We start from the raw sequence: 18,571 nt of genomic DNA, 5'->3' as shown, positions 1-18,571 counted from the left end.
CTGCTTTATAATTAATTATGAGACAGAAGAAAAAGAATCCTCATTTACCCCTCATAGTAAAGTAAGGATTTGCCAAGGACACAAGTTTGCATCATATTAATGAACTCGGGACTGCTGCCCTCCTTCCAATTACATTTCACCTGCCAAGCTCCCAGCTCCTTTAAACCCACCCTTGCCTACCCATTACTCCCACCATTGCCCAATCCTCATCCCTTCACTGCTTGCTCCAAACTTCCCCTCCTCTAGCAGCTCACCCAAATCCTAAGGTCCTGCTGCTGTCATCACTTAGAGAAAAAAGGGAAAAGAAGAGGAAAGTCTTTCACTCCTTCACCATGCTCTGCCACCAACAATCATGCATTTTGAAATGTACACTTCCTCCTGGTGGCGATGGACTAAGCAGAGAAAGACTTTCATCCTCTATCACGGTAATAGTGACAACAGTGAGTGTGTGAAAGCCGGTCTGCTCACTTGCTCTACTTGACCATTTGCCTGTCGGCTCACTCGGCCAGGCTGCCCACTTGAACCTTGACCTGTTGTGCATGTATGAGACTAATGGAGGGGAGCAGAAGCAGCAGCAACAACAACAACACAAAAGGCAGCAGCTAACTGCAGCACGATCTTTTTCTTACAAAGGTATTACATAGCATGTAAGACATATTGTTGACAAATTGGGGAGCATTTTAGTGTGCAGCAATGGGAAGAATGCATTTAATCAGTAACATTATTTCACGCTTGGCAATAGACCCCAAGCAAACGTTTTGGGACTGCAATGAACTGTGAATGAGCTGCTACAACCAGCAGCATCTTTCTGTACTGGGGACTGTATATGTGGATGGGTCTGGACACTTTTTATTCCAAGTGGGGTCAATTTTTATGCATCCTACTGCTTCAAGCTGCACAATAATAATATCTGAAATAGAATCTGAAATGGATGCCACAATTTCCATGACTAAAGTAGCATTTTTTGAGCAGTCACTAAAAAACAAGTTACCGTTGCAAGGTATATGTCCCTTAAAAGGAAACAACTGTTCATACAAATAACTTCCATGTGAGAATGGCCTCAGTGTGGACTATGTGACTAGATGGTGGACTATGTGAACAGATGGTGGTGCAAAAGCTGTCTTAATTACTCTTACCTCTATTCCATCAAAACACAGTTTGATAACAGGAACAAATGCTTCTTCAACAGCCTGAAAAATAAATATTTTACAATGACTAGTACTCATACCTGATCTTCAACAGGAACTATTTAAGGGCCTGGCTAGGATAGCTTTTTTATTCCATTCAACTCTAATTCTATGCCAACCAGAATTTACAACAGCAAGCAATTCTATCAGAAATTGGATTCCAATATAGAAATAGATATTACAATAACCTTCCAACATCACTGAAACATTATGCTTATTTAAAACAGCCTATAATCAACTCAGTTCTTAATGTACAATTATCGTAACGTTTTGGGAACTTATGTCTTTCTTTAGATAGAGTAATTTACATACCCGTAGGTCTTTTACTTCTTCCTGTAGTTTCAGTTTTTCATAAAACGAGGTGAAAAAATCACTCCTGTCAACATGCCTTGGTGCAACACACAATGCATCAATATCAGCACCTAAAAGAAGTGTGAATAAACAGAGTTAGTTACCACATAAAGCCTACCAGAAAAGAGGCAACAGTGCAATGGTATCGTTTTGAACAGAAATTATTGCAGGATTCTTTCAAATACTGCACTTAAAAATGGTAATATCATATTGAAATACAGTCATACCTTGGTTGAGGAACGCCTTGCAACTCGAACATTTTGGCTCCCGAATGCTGCAAACCTGGGAGTGAGTGTTCCGGTTTGCGCACATTCTTTGGAACCCAACGTCCAATGTGGCTTCCGATTGAGTGCAGGAAGCTCCTGCAGCCAATCAGAAGCCACACCTTGGTGTTTGAATGGTTTCAGAATTCAAACAGATTCCGTTTGTCAACCAAGGTACGACTGTACATTCTTTCACTCAGTATGTACAGCAGCTTCCACTTCAAGAAATCTACCATTTGAAATCAACCACCACAAGTATAATCCTCAACTTACAAAGATATAATTGATAATGGAAATATAAGTTAAAACAAGGCTCAATTTAACTTAGTTGACATTGTTTTGCACTGGAGCTACTTTTGGAAAGCAGCAGTGTTTTTTTAATATAAGCAAATATAGTTCACAATTTTCAATAGTTTATATGAAACTATAATGGTGCTTCAATGTTAGGCTTCTTATCTATACCAGAGGTAGCACAGCATACAAGTTGAAAACTCCTCACTCTTAATTTATTACCTGCCTGCAGCAGACACTGGTTGAGGATATTTTTATTATAGAGTGGCAATTAGGCCATATCGCATTAAACATGAATGCTAATAAATTCATTAGTGTACCAAACAACTAAAGATTACATAAAGATTACATAAAGTATACAATGGCCACCAAGAAAAGGCAGCCCCAACTCTGCTCCTGACAAACAATAACATATACTGAAGGACAGTACCATCCTCTGTAGTTCTGACTGGCCTGAACTACACAAGGCAGAAATATACTTTTAATCTCATTGCCTTGCAAGGCGCAGGTGTGCTGTGGAAGGGCAGAGAGCTCTGTTGCATTAATACCAGCACCTACCCTGCCACCATCTAGTGTCAGGTCCCGGCATACTTTTATTTTAGCATCACATCCTAGCAGTTTCTGTGTGTCTGCAGAGGCTTTTAATATTTAATCAGAATTTAATTCATTCTAAGTTCATTTTAAAAACGTATCTAATATTATACCAGAACTTATAGTAGCCCCCCACAAACACAAACGAGTTGCTATCAAAATGTATCCAACTGTGGAGGAACATTCCCTCATCATAAGATGAGCTCCTTTTCCGCTTCTAGGACTGCATTTCAGGAGTGGCATTCTACTGAACTGTGGTGGTGCAAAAACCATAATTAATTTCAATGTAATCACATTAAAATAATTAATTTTAATGGAATCACATTAAATGGTGTAGACAGAACTACCTATGAGACCGTTGTGCTTTGGAGGTATGGCTAGTCACAGAAACCAGTTGTTGCTATGACTGCTATGGTACAGCCCTTAGCGATCATCCTTTCCTAATCACATGTTTGTGTGAGGGCAAGTCTCCTGTGCAAGCCAGTCATCGATGTCACTTGCAGCAGAATCGTAAAAGGTTTTATAGTGAATCTTTAGTGAATTTTTATACTTCTATTGGCTACCAACTAAGCAAACATATTTTATAAATGTATAAAATATTAGGTACATATTAGGGACACATTACCTTTTGTATGTACACCTAATCTATATGATCCAAATGTAAAAATTTTCCCTCCAACGTTTTCTATTACAGACTGTGGAAGATTCTAAAAGGGAGCAAACACAGGATTTGAATTTTTATAAGCAATGCAGAACCAGTGAAATAGCAGCACACTTCAAACCCTAGACGCTGGCTTCAAGCTTACTGATAGGAGCTTATTTCAGTTGTGGCACACTGATAAGAGGTAAGGGCAGAAAGTTAGCTAGTTATCATTGCTAAGCCACTATGAGAATTTGCTGTCACACTATAGCATCCTGCTAGTTTTATCAACAGAAACAGTCAGTTGCTTAAGCTTGATGCAGCAGACACTCATTAAACTGCATATTCTACAAATCTAATTAAACATCATATTTGGCTGCTTAACAGCTAAGTATCGATGTATGCAAGACTGTGTTAAAGGATCACAAATAAAATAATCTTTCTCCCACTGATGTCAATTGCTAAATGCCAAATGCAGTGGCTTTAACATTCTGCACAGCTAAAGATACAAGTCTTAATGTACATCTACATGAATAAAGAAATTCGTACCTTAATTTCACTGATTTCCCGTATCCATTCCTTTACTAGGTTATTTAGTTTCCCCAAAATTAGAATTCTGTTGATGGAACACATTAATAAATTACACACAATGAAGAAACTGGGTTAAGGCACTTAAACTCCCTATCACAGAAAAGGGAACTAAGAGTTTAGCAGAGGAGCTGGAGAATGTTTCAAGTAATTTGTCAAAGCTAATCCAGAAATTATTGATTTTATTTAATTTATATCCCACCATTTCTCAAAGGAATAGGGTGAGGCATACATGATCACATATATTCCTCAAAGCAGCTGCCCAACAAGGATGGCAACCAGAAAAAAATGGCCTAACCTGCTCTTGTGCCTTTCACAGCAGCTTGAGCTGCAGAAACCCACCAGTGAAGCTTTCCAAGAAATGGAGATAACCACCAGCAGCTAACAGATGCAGAACAAACTGAGTTAAAGACACAATAACAGGGGCCTTTTGGCATTGTACTTGCAAAGCAGATTAGCTGAGATAAGTGGCCCAAGGTCAACAAAAGTGTGTCATAGTTGAGCTAGTATTTGAACCAGGTCTTTCAAAACTTTATCAATTAAACCACTACTTCAAATTATAATTTAATAGATATTAGGAGGAAAGTATTTTCATCCGTGGAATATTTGGCACCTACTTTTATAGGCGGGTTCCATGCACAAATCCAAGAAGCTAAAGGCACTGCCTACACTAGCTTAGTGGCTAGAGTAAGCTACAATACTGACCAAATAGTATTTGGAAGACAAGGGTTCCAAATTACTAAGGCTTCCTTTTCTACCCCATCATATGCTGGCAGAGTGGGCAGGAGGGGACAATAACAGGGACGGGACATACCTGATATGGTCTGTTCACAAAATAATGCCTTCCTCCAAACATTAACTTAAGCAGCAAAATTCAGCACCTTATACAGCTCAAAGTCTTGCAGTATTTTATATTTACTATAAAGATAAAACACCTGTCTGGAATTTTGATAAATACTCAACATTTCCCCAATTTTGTAACTGCTACTGAGTGAGAAGAGCATACAAGAACCCCCAAACCAAAATTACTGGATACAGTTAAGATTTCATTTATAAAATTTCACACAACTGCATCATTTTTTAATGCTCTATTCTATTATTTCTTTTACTAGTAAACTCAGGTGGTGAACGCTGTTAGAATTGTAACCAAAATGTGACACTGAGAAACAAGAGGGAAATAAAAGCACACTTGGGTATTTGAGACTTTCGGAAGTACAATATATATGGGGGGAAATGACAGGGCCACCCTTTTTCAACAACCCAATGAGGACTAAACATGCTAAGTCACCACAGAGTGTCTGAGGGAAAATAAACATGGAACAGGGAGAGGGGGGGCATGTGGAGAAGAAAGGTGGAGTGTCCTTGGATTAGGGGTAATGGTTGACTGGAACTCAGAACAAGAGCACTGCTTTCAGGAGGGACGATATGCTGCATCATTCTGTTGCAGTCCCACTTGTTGAAAATATTATGTACTACTATTTCTATGATACCCTCTCACACAAATATTTGTGAGTACAAATCCCTCCTCCATTTTGTTAGTGCCTTAGAGATTTCCACAGGAAGGAAAGGGAGGTTCCAAGCAGTAAGTAAAACTAAAACATTTCAGGAGTGGTTTACAAAAATTAATGCAATTCCCACTTCACACAGCTTAGAATAGATTATTGTGTTATTGACACATTGCTGACACAGAAGGTAATCATGTCATTCACCTGTGCTATGGAATTCCTGGATGTTACTAGCATGACATGGGAGCTGGCTGTGCAGAAACAACAACTACGCTGCAACAATAACCCATCAATGAACACTAGACATTCCAGAAACTTGGATTCATGCACAAATTAAAAGACACACTTTAATGGAATATCAAGCTATTGTTCAGAATTGTATAGCATTTCTATTACTGGGACCTGAAATAATTTGAAGATCTATTTTCAATGTTTTGTGATTCCATAACCCCAGTATGGATTGTCACCTCTCCACAATATATTATGTATCAATAAATGTCTTATTTACCTGCGTTGCAGTTCCTCCTCCTCTTCGAAGACACCAAAGGGTTTTAGGGTTTCAATTAATTTCTGAGTAAGAACACAGTCAATCTCCTTGGGGGCAGCTAAACTGATAGGTGAGGTAATGCCATAATGCTTCTGTGGTTGCTGTGTCTGTTGTGATCCCTGGGTTGTAACTGGACTAATAAAGGTAAGTAAGACAAAATTTAGAGAGATGCAACATCAACAAATCCATTCATTGCAGTAAAAAAAATAAATACAAAAAATGAAAGTGTTTACTTGGGCACATGTCCAGCTGTTTCTATACTATAAAAACATAGTTACTTAAATTGGTTTAACAACCTCTTAACAATAGCCAACAACTCTGCTTTGTTCATAATCAGGGTAGTTAAAATATGGTAAATAAGCAAACCTTCCAGATTAGTGAACACAGTACAAGAGTGTGGTCCTTTATATTGAGCTCTTTGACGACTATATGGAATTAAACTGACCTACTTTGTACAGTGACTGCAGACTCAGGCACAGTACCATTGCATGTTGTATGCATTTCACTCATGCAATTTCAACCATATGTAATTGAAGGTCATCTAGTTGAAATTCTGTAAGTTGAATGCAAACAAGACAGAGAGCTTAAAAGCACTTTCTGTGTCATTTCCACTTGGGGGACAAGGCCCTTTCTGTGTTCACACAGAGATGGTTTCAAGGAGGCAGTTTGAGTACACCCATTTTTGTGTGTACACGCCATCCCCAGAACATAACCCCTGTGTAAGATGTGATCACACTGTAACTGCAAACTGTTTAGAAAAACATGAAGCCTTAGAACATCAGAGTACCAAGCTGGATAAGGCCAATGGCCCATGTAGTCCAGCATCCTGTTCTCACAGTGGCCAACCTGATGCCTGTGAGAAACCTGCAAGCAGGAACTGAATACAAGAACACTTTCCCCATCTCAGTTTCCAGCAACTGGCACTCAGCCTATCTAGTCCTGCATCCTGGTTCCCCAGAGACCACCCATATGCCTTGTCTACAAACAGAACACAAAGGCAGTAATCCTCTCCTACACTGCTCCCCAAAAACTGGTATTAGGAGGCATGCTTCCTCTGAACCTGGAGGTAGTAGTTAACTCTCATGACTAGTAGTCATCCCGCGGGATGAGCGGGAGAATTTGGAAGTAGTAGGAGGGAAAATAAGAATATTTGATAGGAGGAAAAGGGAAGTAGATAAAATATTAACATTTACGGGGTCCATCTAGGTATGGGAGAAGATGAGAAGGGAGCTTTTTTCTGGCCTCTCTCCCCTTACCAAAATGTGGTATTATGATAAAATGGCCCCGTTAAGGGAGCTCATCCCAAAGGGGATAAATTAAAGGCGATCACAACTGAGGAGATGGAGAAGAGCTGGGGAACAGAAGGTACGGTGGAACAGGATTGTGGTACTTGGAATAAGATTAATTGGTTACGGAAAAGACAAATTTCCTCTCTACTAAAGGAAAAAGAAGTTAAAAAACATGGAAAATGTGGGAAAAGAATTATTACTCCCTTCGAAGAATTAGTGAAAGGATATAGGACAGATAGGGCTAAAATAGTTTCAAAATTTTATAATGTGTTATTAGACAAAGAGAAAGGAAAGTTTGAAAGAATATTGGAAGCTAGATATTCAAGAACAGATTTTAGATGAAGATTGGGAAAGAATCTTTCGGCAACCACCCTTTGTTGCGACCTCTAGGATAATCCAGGAACAAGGGTTGAAGTTGGTACAAAAATGGTATTACACAATCTGGAAGTAAGAATTGTTGGAGGAAATGTGGAGTGATGTGAACGTACAGTCATATGTGGTAGGACTGTCCGTTAGTTAATGAATTCTGGAAACAGATTGGTATAGAAAGATCGGGAATTGTGGGTAGGAAGGTGGAAATATTTAAATTAATGGTTCTTATTAGCCTGAGTAGCACCGAGCTAGAAACAAAAGAGGAATGTAAATGGGTAAAATTGATGGTAATTGCAGCTAGACAGGTTATAGTGGGTAACTGGAAAAATGCAGAAGAGCTAGGGGTGAACCAATGGAGGGGAAAAAAATCTAACTGTGAAGATACATAAAATGAAAGGGTTTAAGGGCAGTGAGAAGGAGTCGTTGTTGGTGATGTGTACTATTTGCAGTGGCGGGCAGGTTGTAGAGTGATTTATGGAGGTGACCCTCCCAAGCTCTACACCTATGGGCAATCCCCCCCCCCCAAAGCTCTACAACTTTGGACAATCCCCTCTTTTTTGTAGTCCAAAAGAAAAAAATAGGGTTATACATGGGGGCATGTTATACAAGAAAAAATACTGTACTTTTGTATGTCCCACTTCTCTCTCCAGTCAGTCATTGGATGAACCAGTGTTTACTGATGAAGAAAATTCTAGTATCAACTGCTCTGTGGGAAATATTGTAGGTAAAAGAGGAAGGCAGCTGAAGACTATCTTAAGGCATGACACAAGATGGACTTTTGCTCCACTACTCACAAGATCATGCACTTCAACTGCCCTGTGATAGATACCAGCGGAGAGGCAAAGAAGACTGAGCTCAAAGTAGCTTAGCTATGAACCGCGCTCTCACCTTTACACATGTACAGCTAGTCTACCTGCCCTGTGAGAAAGATTCCGACAACTTTTTACATGCAGATATTGCTTTCTGTGATTTCTAAAAAGGTACTTTAATGTAACTTACAAGTCACCTTAGAAGGATCTGTATCTTGAAAGGCAATATATAATGAATTGTAATGAATATTCTATCCACGTTCTCCATTCCATACATAATTCTATAAATCTCAATCATATTCCCATTTTCTCTAAAGTATTAAGTCCCATAGGTTAGTTGCTCCACTCTGCTGATTACTTTGTCTGCCCCTTTCAACACCTTCTTGAAATGTGGCAACCGGAACTGTACACAGTATTCCAAACATGCTTACACTATAATTTTGTATAAAGGCATACATATGTGTTGCAATTTCCATCCCTTTCTCAATGATCCCTAGCAGACAATATTTTCAATAATTCAACTGAAAGAAAAACACTTGAAGAGAAAGTTAGCACACATCACTTAAGGTTACTAGGATAAACCCCAATCTGCAAACTTTCTGAAGAAAACCATATACAGTCATACCTCGGGTTACAGATGCTTCAGGATGCGTTTTTTCGGGTTACGGACTGCCGAAACCCAGAAGTACTGGAACGGGTTACTTCCGGGTTTTGGCAGTTGTGCATTCGCAAAAGTGCCGAATTGCGCTTTGCACGTGCACAAAAGTGCCGAATCGCAACCCACATGTGAGCAGACTCGCACGGATCATGTTTGCAACCCGAGCGTCCACTGTAGATATTAGTGTAATTGTAATAATGGGCTCAGCTGAAATCAGGAACAGGCTTCAGGAATAATCACTCCTTGCTTTCTTCTCCTTCCCTCTCTTCTTAACAGAGATTTCCCATTACTATTTCTAACAACACTGGATTCCAGCGTAGGTAACGCAAGCTCATTTTATTTCTATTCTAGAATAGCTGATATTTTCATTGTTTCTATATTTATATCATTTATAAAGGTGCTAGTACTAAAGTAGGGACAATTTCTTATCTAGACACATCTAGCTCAAAGCAACATCTCTGCAGCACTGTGCCAAGTAGCCAGAGTCTAAGTGAAATCACATATATTGGGAGCACCCCTAGTGTCCTAGTGGCCTGCAAAGAGACCTACCCCAGAGCCCAAGGGGCAGTGGGGCTTGTTGAGGCTGCTCAGCCTCCCTGCCTAATAGCTAATGTGTGGGGTAGAGAAGCAGTTGCTGCTTCCCTGTGTGTCAGCTGAGCAGCCTCAACAATGCTCTGGCTGACACAGAGGTTCTCTTCAGGTTCTGAGGAGGGTCACCTCACAAGCCAGGACTCCTCTCCAGGGTGCTCTCCATTTCTACGTTCCACTTTCGAGTTCCAGGCACCGTGTGTATGTGCGGTCGCACACAGACTGTGCATAAATGGGGAGTTGCCTGTACTTGTTTTTGCTTCAAGGGACTAACACGGCCTCACCTCTGGAAAGCACTATCTAAAGTTCTACGCTACCATATCCTGAATTACCAACATTGATGCTCCATATGAATACTGGAAGCTGCCTTATACAGAGACAGATCATTGGTCTATCTAGCTCAGTACTGTCTACAATGACCCCTACCAGCTCCCCAGGTTTTCAAACTGAGGGCTCTAAGCTCTTCTTGGAAGTGCTGGTGATTGAACCTGGGACCTCCTGCATGCAAGGCTATGACCCTTCTTTAGTCATCATTATCAGTGTAGTGTTAACACAAAAAAGTATCACAGCAAACCAATGTATTCCGTAGTTGATATGCCATTAAAAATAAAAACAATCTGGACATCAGGCCATAATGAGGAGTATTAGCTATGTGATCAAACCAAACATACCAAAACAGTTGACTAATTTTTACTCAGAGTAAACCCACTGAAACTTAGTCCTGGTGATTCATTTCAGATGGTGACCTCTTTAGTAAATATTGGACATTTAATACTTTCATTTTGATTACCTTTTTTTGGCATGCCAGTTATCCAGATTAGCCATGGTAAATGCCAAACCAGCAGGGACTACTAATAGTGGCTAACCATTTTAATGCTCAAGGACCTCTACTGAATACAGAACAATCCACAGCCAGTTTAACCTAGAAGTACATTCTACTGACTTCAATGAGATTTGCTCACCAGTAACGGTGTTCAGGATTGCAGCCTTAGATCCATTATTTCAATGTAAAGGTTTTTTGGGAATCAAATCCTTTTTCCGCATTACAACTCAATATAGTTCTGTATTTACCATATCCTTTTTCTCTATAGTCTCTACCACAAGTTTATGATCGTGCCTGCTTACTAGTTCCCAGTTCTTTGCCCAGCTCCCACAAAGGTTTGAAACAGAGCAATATGAGAAGCCTTAATAAGAAGCTATACTGTAAAATAAACTATGGGATACTGCATATAATAATTCTCTTGGATCAAAAATATAGGAACTAGAAGGATATGGAGCCAGGAACTAAACTACCGTATTTTTCGCTCTATAAGACGCACCAGACCACAAGACGCACCTAGTTTTTGGAGGAGGAAAACAAGGAAAAAAATATTCTGAATTTCAGAAGCCAGAACAGCAAGAGAGGATCGCTGCGCAGTGAAAGCAGCAATCCCTCTTGCTGTTCTGGCTTCTGGGATAGCTGTGCAGCCTGCATTCGCTCCATAAGACGCACACACATTTCCCCTTACTTTTTAGGAGGGAAAAAGTGAGTCTTATAGAGCAAAAAATACGGTAAACTCAGCTTCATGTGTCTACAGTGTACTAATCTGGAGAAGAGAAACCACCATTTAAAAATAATTATAATATACAGTGGAACCTCGGGTTGCGGACATAATCCGTGACAGAGGCACGTCCACAACCCACAGCGTTCACAAGCTGAAGTGTCGTGTCTGCGCAGGTGCCATTTGGCGCTTCAGCGCATGCGCGAAGTGCGATTTAGCAGTTCTAAGCATGCGGCGAAACCCAGAAGTAACCCGTTCCGGTACGTCCGGGTTTCCCAAGGTCTGCAACCCAAAAACACATAACCTGAAGCAAACGTAACATGAGGTATGACTGTAATTACTAGTACTGTGGGGATTTGGGGGGGAAATTCCAGTTTGCATTTGTGGTGCCCCCAAAGTAATCTAATTTAGCAAGTTTATTTTACTTGCAGTCAGTAAACAAAGCTAAAAACTTTGAAACTGACAGTGTCATGTCTAATACTGCATCTGCAACTAGCATCCACTTGTTGTTACTAATTAACATATGCTAATAATAAAACTCTGAAAAATTAAAGGTCTGAAAATTTTTCTGTACATCACTGTTCTGTACAACATGCACATACATTGTTGACTTGAATTGTACTTATGAAGCTCTGCCCCACAACATATTCAAAATGGCTTAAATTTCATTACAAGCTGCAAATGAAGAATTTATTTTCCATATAATCCAGTAATAAAAAACACTATAACCATCACTAGACTTGTGTATTTGTGTGACAAGTCAAAAAATAAGCCAGTTGACCTATCATATGTTTTCAAAGCATCATCTTCATTAGAACTAAAATGATACTGCTATGAAGAAAGACGTAAACTTAGTGGGCCCAGCCTGATTTCTGTCATTTTCAACAAACAAACACATCCTGAGAGGCCCCAATTCTCAGGAGAGACTTTTATTATGAAGATTAAATGATTTTTATCCAGCCCTGTCTCTAAAAGAAGCAAAGGGTGGAAAACAACGATGCATTTAAAAAACCCGAAAGCCAATCATTATTACAACTAATATTTTCAAAGCTTCCAGAAATAAAATCTTTCAACGTGTTTGGGAGTTACAAGGCAATGGAAAAACCCTATTCTACATATGGCCATACTTTCATACTAATTATGAATTAAACACACTTTAATCATCAACAAGTTTTATAGTAGAAAACAAATAAACCACTCTCATCAGTGATCCATTTTTTTTCACTCAAGTCTACAATTTGTAGCGAGCAAAAAAAAATATGGTTGTCAAGCCCCCCAATCGTACCACAAAGGGAGGGGTTTTTCTCTCTGACCATACATTACACATCCCAATATAAGCTGAGCTCAGCCTAAGGTTACAGTAAAACTAATTATAATATGGTTAGATCAATTCCAAGAACAATACAAAGACACTCAAATCAGATGTTTAAGCACCATGCAGAAACTATGGATTCTCCCTTCAAAATGCATAGTGTACTACCCCTTTAATCAGTTGCATTTGATTCTAAAATTCAAACCAAACTAAAATTTCCCCAAAAGATTCTAAGTCCGCAATACACTTCCACAAAGTGCAATGCTTACTTACTGAGGGAGAAGGGAGCTAATCACTGTTACAACCCAAACAACCTTTCCTCCAGTTCCAGTGCAGAAGAAACAGACAGCACTAGTTTATCTTTTCTGATCCTTATGATTTTATTAATCAAGGACACAACCATAATGAAAGCTTTCAATCCTACTTCCCTTTTATGTATTCTGTCAGTACTGGGAAAAGTTATAAAGTTCCTTCACCCCATGTTACCTTGTTATGGCACTCAAAGATCTAAATAAAACATTGAAAAGCACCACTATGCTCCATCCCAAAGAGCCTTCATCCTGGCTCCAAAGAAAATTCAACATTGACTGCTGGGGAACACTACCTTCACAGCAAAACCAAGGCACGAGAAGACACTTTATTATATAAAGTGTTTAAAAACAATGGAAAAAAGAGAAACAAAAATTCCAATGATGTATTATGTGATGCTCAGCAACCTTTTTAAAAAACATTAAGAGTATATTTCTTAAACTGTATCTTACATACATGTACTCGCAAACACATTTTTGTTAGCAAATTCATCAACCTTCATAAGCAGTTTGCAGTATGTTGCGGGAGGGATGCTGTTAGAAAAAGGGGAAATCCTACTTTGTACATGCTGAAGGGTATTACAGGTACTGGATCCAAGTCCATCAAACACCAGTCCTCTAGAGCAGATGGGGGGAGAAGGAGAAGAGAGGGAGGGGAAATTCCATAGTGTAAGCAGAAGTCCTCATGGAAACTTAAAAAACACTAAAAAGGTATTGTGGGGAATGCAGAAGTTGGAAAGCCCAGGTAGATCAGCTGGAGTAAGGCTCCGTGTAGCCTTGCAGTACCAGGAGTTACTTTTACTTTATTGAATTCTATTATTTTGATGAATTTGTTTTTCTTTGTTTATTTATACACTATTGTGTTTGATATTAGTGACCACAATGTTGGTTTTTTAAATGCTATTGTGATTATTGTGAGCCACTTTGAGCTCAACATTTGTTGATGGAAAAGCGGGCTACAAATATTATATCAAATTAAAAACTAGTCTCCACATTTATATCATGTATCAAACTGGTAAGTTTTTGAAAGAACCCTCAATTTCTCTCACTTAACTGAGCTCATAAGGGTTTGGATATAGCCTGATCCTCAAAAGTATGTATAGCTCTTTATTTTTCTAAAGTGGTCCTTTCAAACAGAATTATGATGTTGGCAGACAGGCAGATAAAACTTTACAATATTTCATTGTAAGTTATTCATCTGCTGCAGGCAATGTTCAAAATTAGCCAGGCATATTTTGCAGCTGGCTATCAACCACTTGTGACCAAGTAAAGATGCCTGGGCACCAGGATAGCGCCTCACACCTCCACCACCTGGAGGTGCATGCCTGGGGATCACTGTTTTCACACACTAAGACCCCATCCTATAGAATTCAGTTAGATTTTATCTGCACAATCAGAATGAATTCCAGGAACCAAAATGCTTTTTCTGTGCAGCCTGAGCAGCAGCAGCCACAATTAAGAAAAAGAGGTAGAAATAGGCCAATATGTATGTGGACTGTCCCTGGATCAAGTGACTTTTCTTCTTAAAGTTCTCAAAGTTCTTAAGTTAGCTCAAGGTTGTCTTGTTTAATTCATAGTCAATCACAGTCAATCAATCATTTGAAAAATAAGACTTTAGAGCCACCTTACCGCACAATGGCAACTAGACATTCCATTTTGGTTTAAAGAGCCATTTGGCGCCTAGCTTATATATCTGAGTTTCTAACACTGGCTGCAGGGGATAGTCTCTTAAATTTTTCAAAAGTAAATGTTAATGAAAAAATACATGAAACAAATCCATATTAGAAAAGAGGAAATGTGCTCATTATCATCACCTCAAGTCACCAACTAGTTTTTCATTCAGGATCTTACAACTTTGTTAAACTAGTTTTTGCAAGACATTCAGAAAGGAATCTGAAACAACTGTCCCCAAAAACAATTAAAAAACCTATTACATACATTTCACAAACGTATACCCACTATTAAGAATTGTCAAGGATTATTTACCTAACATACCCAGCACACAACTATGGCAAAGTTCACACAATGAAAACAAACGTTTATTTTGTAGACTCTCCAGGGGTTTCTGCAATAGAATGCAACTAGAACACACAGTTCAACCCCCAGCAAACATTGTGTATCAGAAAAGAGCTGTACACAAAATCATAAATGTAGACTTGGGCTGTGCACATACCATGCATTTAAAAAATACACCCCCACCTACATCCTGGGAACTGCAATTTGTTCAGCATGCTGGGAATTGCAGCTCTGGGACTGGGAGAACTACAGTTCTCAGAATTCTTTTCTGGGGTGTGTGATGTGCTTTGAATGGGTTTTAAATATATGGTGTGCACACAGTGCCAGTTACCCCAAATACAATTTGTTTTTAATAAAAAAAATGCGTTCACGAGCATGACAATGCCTCACAAGGAACAAGGTGCAACCAAACGAGTGCCAACACATTTACATAGAACTGTATAGCGAGATGTTCAGCGGCTAACAGAAAGCCTCTAATTGGAGAGAAAACAAAACAAAGGAGGACGGGGGGTGGGGGAGGCTAAGGCCACAAAATAAGCTGGCCCTCTCCAGGTATTACTCAACAAGAGGCGTGCAACTTTAAAAAGCTGCAGGTGTGCTTCAGGCGAGATCTCCTAAGCAGCACAGGATTTTTCGTTCGCGTTACAATTCCCGCCAGCCAACCCCCCCCCCCTTCAAATAACGTGTGGCGGGGATGCAGGGAGGAAGGTGGGCAGGGATTTCGCAACACCGGCGGGAGGGAGGCGGCGATGGCGCTCCCAGCAGTTGGTTGGCAGACTTTTGCCACCATCCGGCTGATTCCGGCGCGCGGCGGGGCCTGCGCACCTCCCCAGATAGGCCTCGGCGCCCGCGAGACGCCGCACATGCGTCCTCTCTCTGCCCCACAAAACGCTCACCGCCCCCCCCCCCCAAGGCCTGAGAAAGCGGCAAGAGGGCCGAGTGTGAGGCGAGGCGTGAAATGCCCGCCGCCACTTGTTGTGGGGCTGAGGGTCGTAGGCGCCGCCGAGGCCGCCCCCTCCTCCCCCGAAGTTCTGCGCCAGGGCAAAAAAAAGGGGGGAGCGAGAGGAACGAGGCCCTCAGGCGCCGAAACACACAGAGAGAGAGAGAGCGTGGGAAGGGAGAGGATTTGTGCGCCAAGGGAAATGAGGGCCGACGAGGCGGGTTCAAACGGAGGGCCTACACGGCGAGGAGGGGAAGCCGTGGGTCCCGGAAGCGCTCGCTCAGGTTGCCTCCGAAGTCCCCTGCCAGGCTTCCCGGGGCTTCTTCCACCCGCCCCCCCTCACGCCAGACGCGACCTCCACTTACAACGGCATCGTCTCTCCGGCTGTGGGTTAAGCGCCGCCACCTCTTCCCCGGAACAGTCACTCTTCCTGCCCCTGGGAAGCGGGCGACGCGAGCATGATACGGGCCTGGCTCGGGCCCTCTGGCCGAGGGGGGAGAGCCGCTTGCTAGGCCTGGTGGCCGCCGCCGCCGCCGCTGTTGTTGCTGCTGCCGCCGCCGCTTCCTCTAGTCCTTCCTCTTCCCCTCCGGCCTCCTAACATGGCGCCCAGGCGCTACCACAGCAACGTTCTGGGGCGAGGGAGGGGAGGGGGGCAGAGGCGTGCAGGGCCAGTTGGCGTGCTGACGCAACGGCGGCGCCCGCCCTGCGCCGAGAGACGTGCGCTCCCGCGCATGCGCCAGGCCTTTGCGTTGGCTGGCGGGAAGTGTAGTCCTTGCAGGCAGGCGAGTTCGAACTTTTGAAAGCTGCCAACGGCTGGCGCGGCTGCTGCGCAGGCGCCAGAGGAAAGGACTCGCTTGGTGGCGCGCAGTTCGCAGTTAACCCGTCCTTTGCTGTTTGCCTTTCCTAAGCGGCAAACAGAAAGAGATCCATCTACTAGGCGCTCGGAGACGTTGTTTGCAGTCTGGTGTAATTCCTTGCGAGCCACGACGCCGGTTTAGCGCACATTTATCACTCATTTAATCCACTTTTTAATCCACCGTTAAAAGTTTGTAAACGATAGGATTTACATATAAGCTAAACAAGCTATAATTTAGGGCCCCTCTTGCCCCCCCCATTCCACTATTAATATACTTTTTCTTAATTGTATTTCAGTTGAACAATTACTTTGATAAAATATTTTGTTATGTGCAAATGGCTTTAAATACCTATTAGGTCCACAAATTACCATAATAGCATATATTCAACACAAAAAAGTGACAATTTCTTGTTGACAAAGGACAGCTGGACATATAAAGGGCCCCCTTACCTTCAGTAGCTTAGGGCCTCATCAAACCTAAATCTGGCCCTAGATTGTTGCCTGATGAAGACAAAACCATGAAAAACGGGGTCACATCCACTCTACATTTACAGTACCTGGCTCCCCCCACCCCCCCTCCGATTCCTGGGAACCGTAGTTTAGCCCTCACAGAGACAGTTCCCAGCACTATTAAGCTACAGTTCCCAGGAGACATTTCTTGTAGGTGGCCACCAGGTTTGCACACATCTCGGGAGGTATTTTGTCCCAATCCTCTGCAGATCCTTTCCAAGTCAGTAAGATTTCAAGGCTGATGTGTAGCTACTCGAACCTTCAGCTCCCTCCACAGATTTTTGATGGAATTAAGGTCTGGAGACTGGCTAGGCCACTCCAGGACCTTAATGTGCTTCTTCTTCAGCCACTCCTTTGTTACCTTGGCCGTGTGTTTTGGGTCATTGTCATGCTGGAATACCCATCCTCGACCCATTTTCTATGCCCTGGCTGAGGGAAGGAGGTGCTCACCCAAGATTTGACGATGCATGGTCCCGTCCATCGTCCCTTCGATGCAGTGAAGATGTCCTGTCCCCTTAGCAGAAAAACACTCCCAAAGCATAATATGTCCCCCTCCATGTTTGACGGTGGGGATGGTGTTGGGGTCGTAGGCAGCATTCCTCCTTCAAACACGGCGAGTTGAATTGATGCCAAAGAGCTTGATTTTTGTCTCATCTGACCACAACACTTTCACCCGCTTCTCTGGGTCATTCAGATGTGCATTGGCAAACTGCAGGCAGGCCTGTACATCTGCTGTCTTGAGGAAGGGGACCTTGCGGGCTCTGCAAGTTCTCAGTCCTTCACAGCGTAGTGTGTTACGAACTGTTTTCATGGTGACTATGGTCCCAGCTGCCCTGAGATAATTGACAAGTTCCCCCCATGTAGTTCTGGGCTGCTTCATCACCGTTCTCCTGATCATTGCAACTCCACGAAATGAGATCTTGCATGGACCCCCAGACCGAGGGAGGTTGATAGTTATTTTTTTTGTTTCTTCCATTTGCGAATTATTGCACCAACTGTTGTCACCTTCTCACCAAGCTGCTTGGCAATAGTCTTATAGTCCAGTCCAGCCTTGCACAGGTTTACAATCTGGTCCCTGACATCCTTGGACAGCTCTTTGGTCTTGGTCATGGTGGCTAGTTTGGAATCTGTGGATTGATTGCTTCTGTCGATAGGTGTCTTTTGTACAGGTACTGTAACAAACTGGGATTACAGGCAAGACCTATCCCTTATAGCAGGTGCTTCTAATCTCAGCTTGTTACATACAGTGAAGAAGCCAGGTAGCCTGATATCTGGCTGGTTGATAGGGGATCAAATACAGAGGTACCTTCAGGTTACAGACTCTGCTAACCCAGAAATATTACCTCGGGTTAAGAACTTTGCTTCAGGATGAGAACAGAAATCATGCAGCGGCAGCAGGAGGCCCCATT

General features: G+C 41.9%; 1 protein-coding gene across 2 annotated transcripts in view; it reads right to left on the bottom strand.

Annotated features, from left to right (window-relative positions):
- Positions 1–16,522, bottom strand: part of PAPOLA (poly(A) polymerase alpha) — a 42,383-nt gene extending 25,861 nt beyond the window's left edge. For both annotated transcript variants that reach the window (XM_083436086.1, XM_083436087.1), the window contains exons 1-6: positions 16,162–16,522; positions 5,925–6,098; positions 3,873–3,939; positions 3,309–3,390; positions 1,500–1,609; positions 1,137–1,190 (exon numbers count right to left, since the gene is read on the bottom strand). In XM_083436086.1, coding sequence (XP_083292212.1) covers positions 1,137–1,190; positions 1,500–1,609; positions 3,309–3,390; positions 3,873–3,939; positions 5,925–6,098; positions 16,162–16,169 — 495 coding nt within the window. In that variant the 5' untranslated portion in view covers positions 16,170–16,522. The remainder of the gene's footprint in view (positions 1–1,136; positions 1,191–1,499; positions 1,610–3,308; positions 3,391–3,872; positions 3,940–5,924; positions 6,099–16,161) is intronic.
- Between the last annotated feature and the right edge of the window lie 2,049 nt (positions 16,523–18,571).

The sequence above is a fragment of the Podarcis tiliguerta genome, assembly GCF_965153285.1.
Source record: "Podarcis tiliguerta genome assembly, chromosome: 1".
NCBI classification, from domain to species: Eukaryota; Metazoa; Chordata; class Lepidosauria; order Squamata; family Lacertidae; genus Podarcis; species Podarcis tiliguerta.
This window is presented reverse-complemented; position numbering and strand designations above follow the sequence as displayed.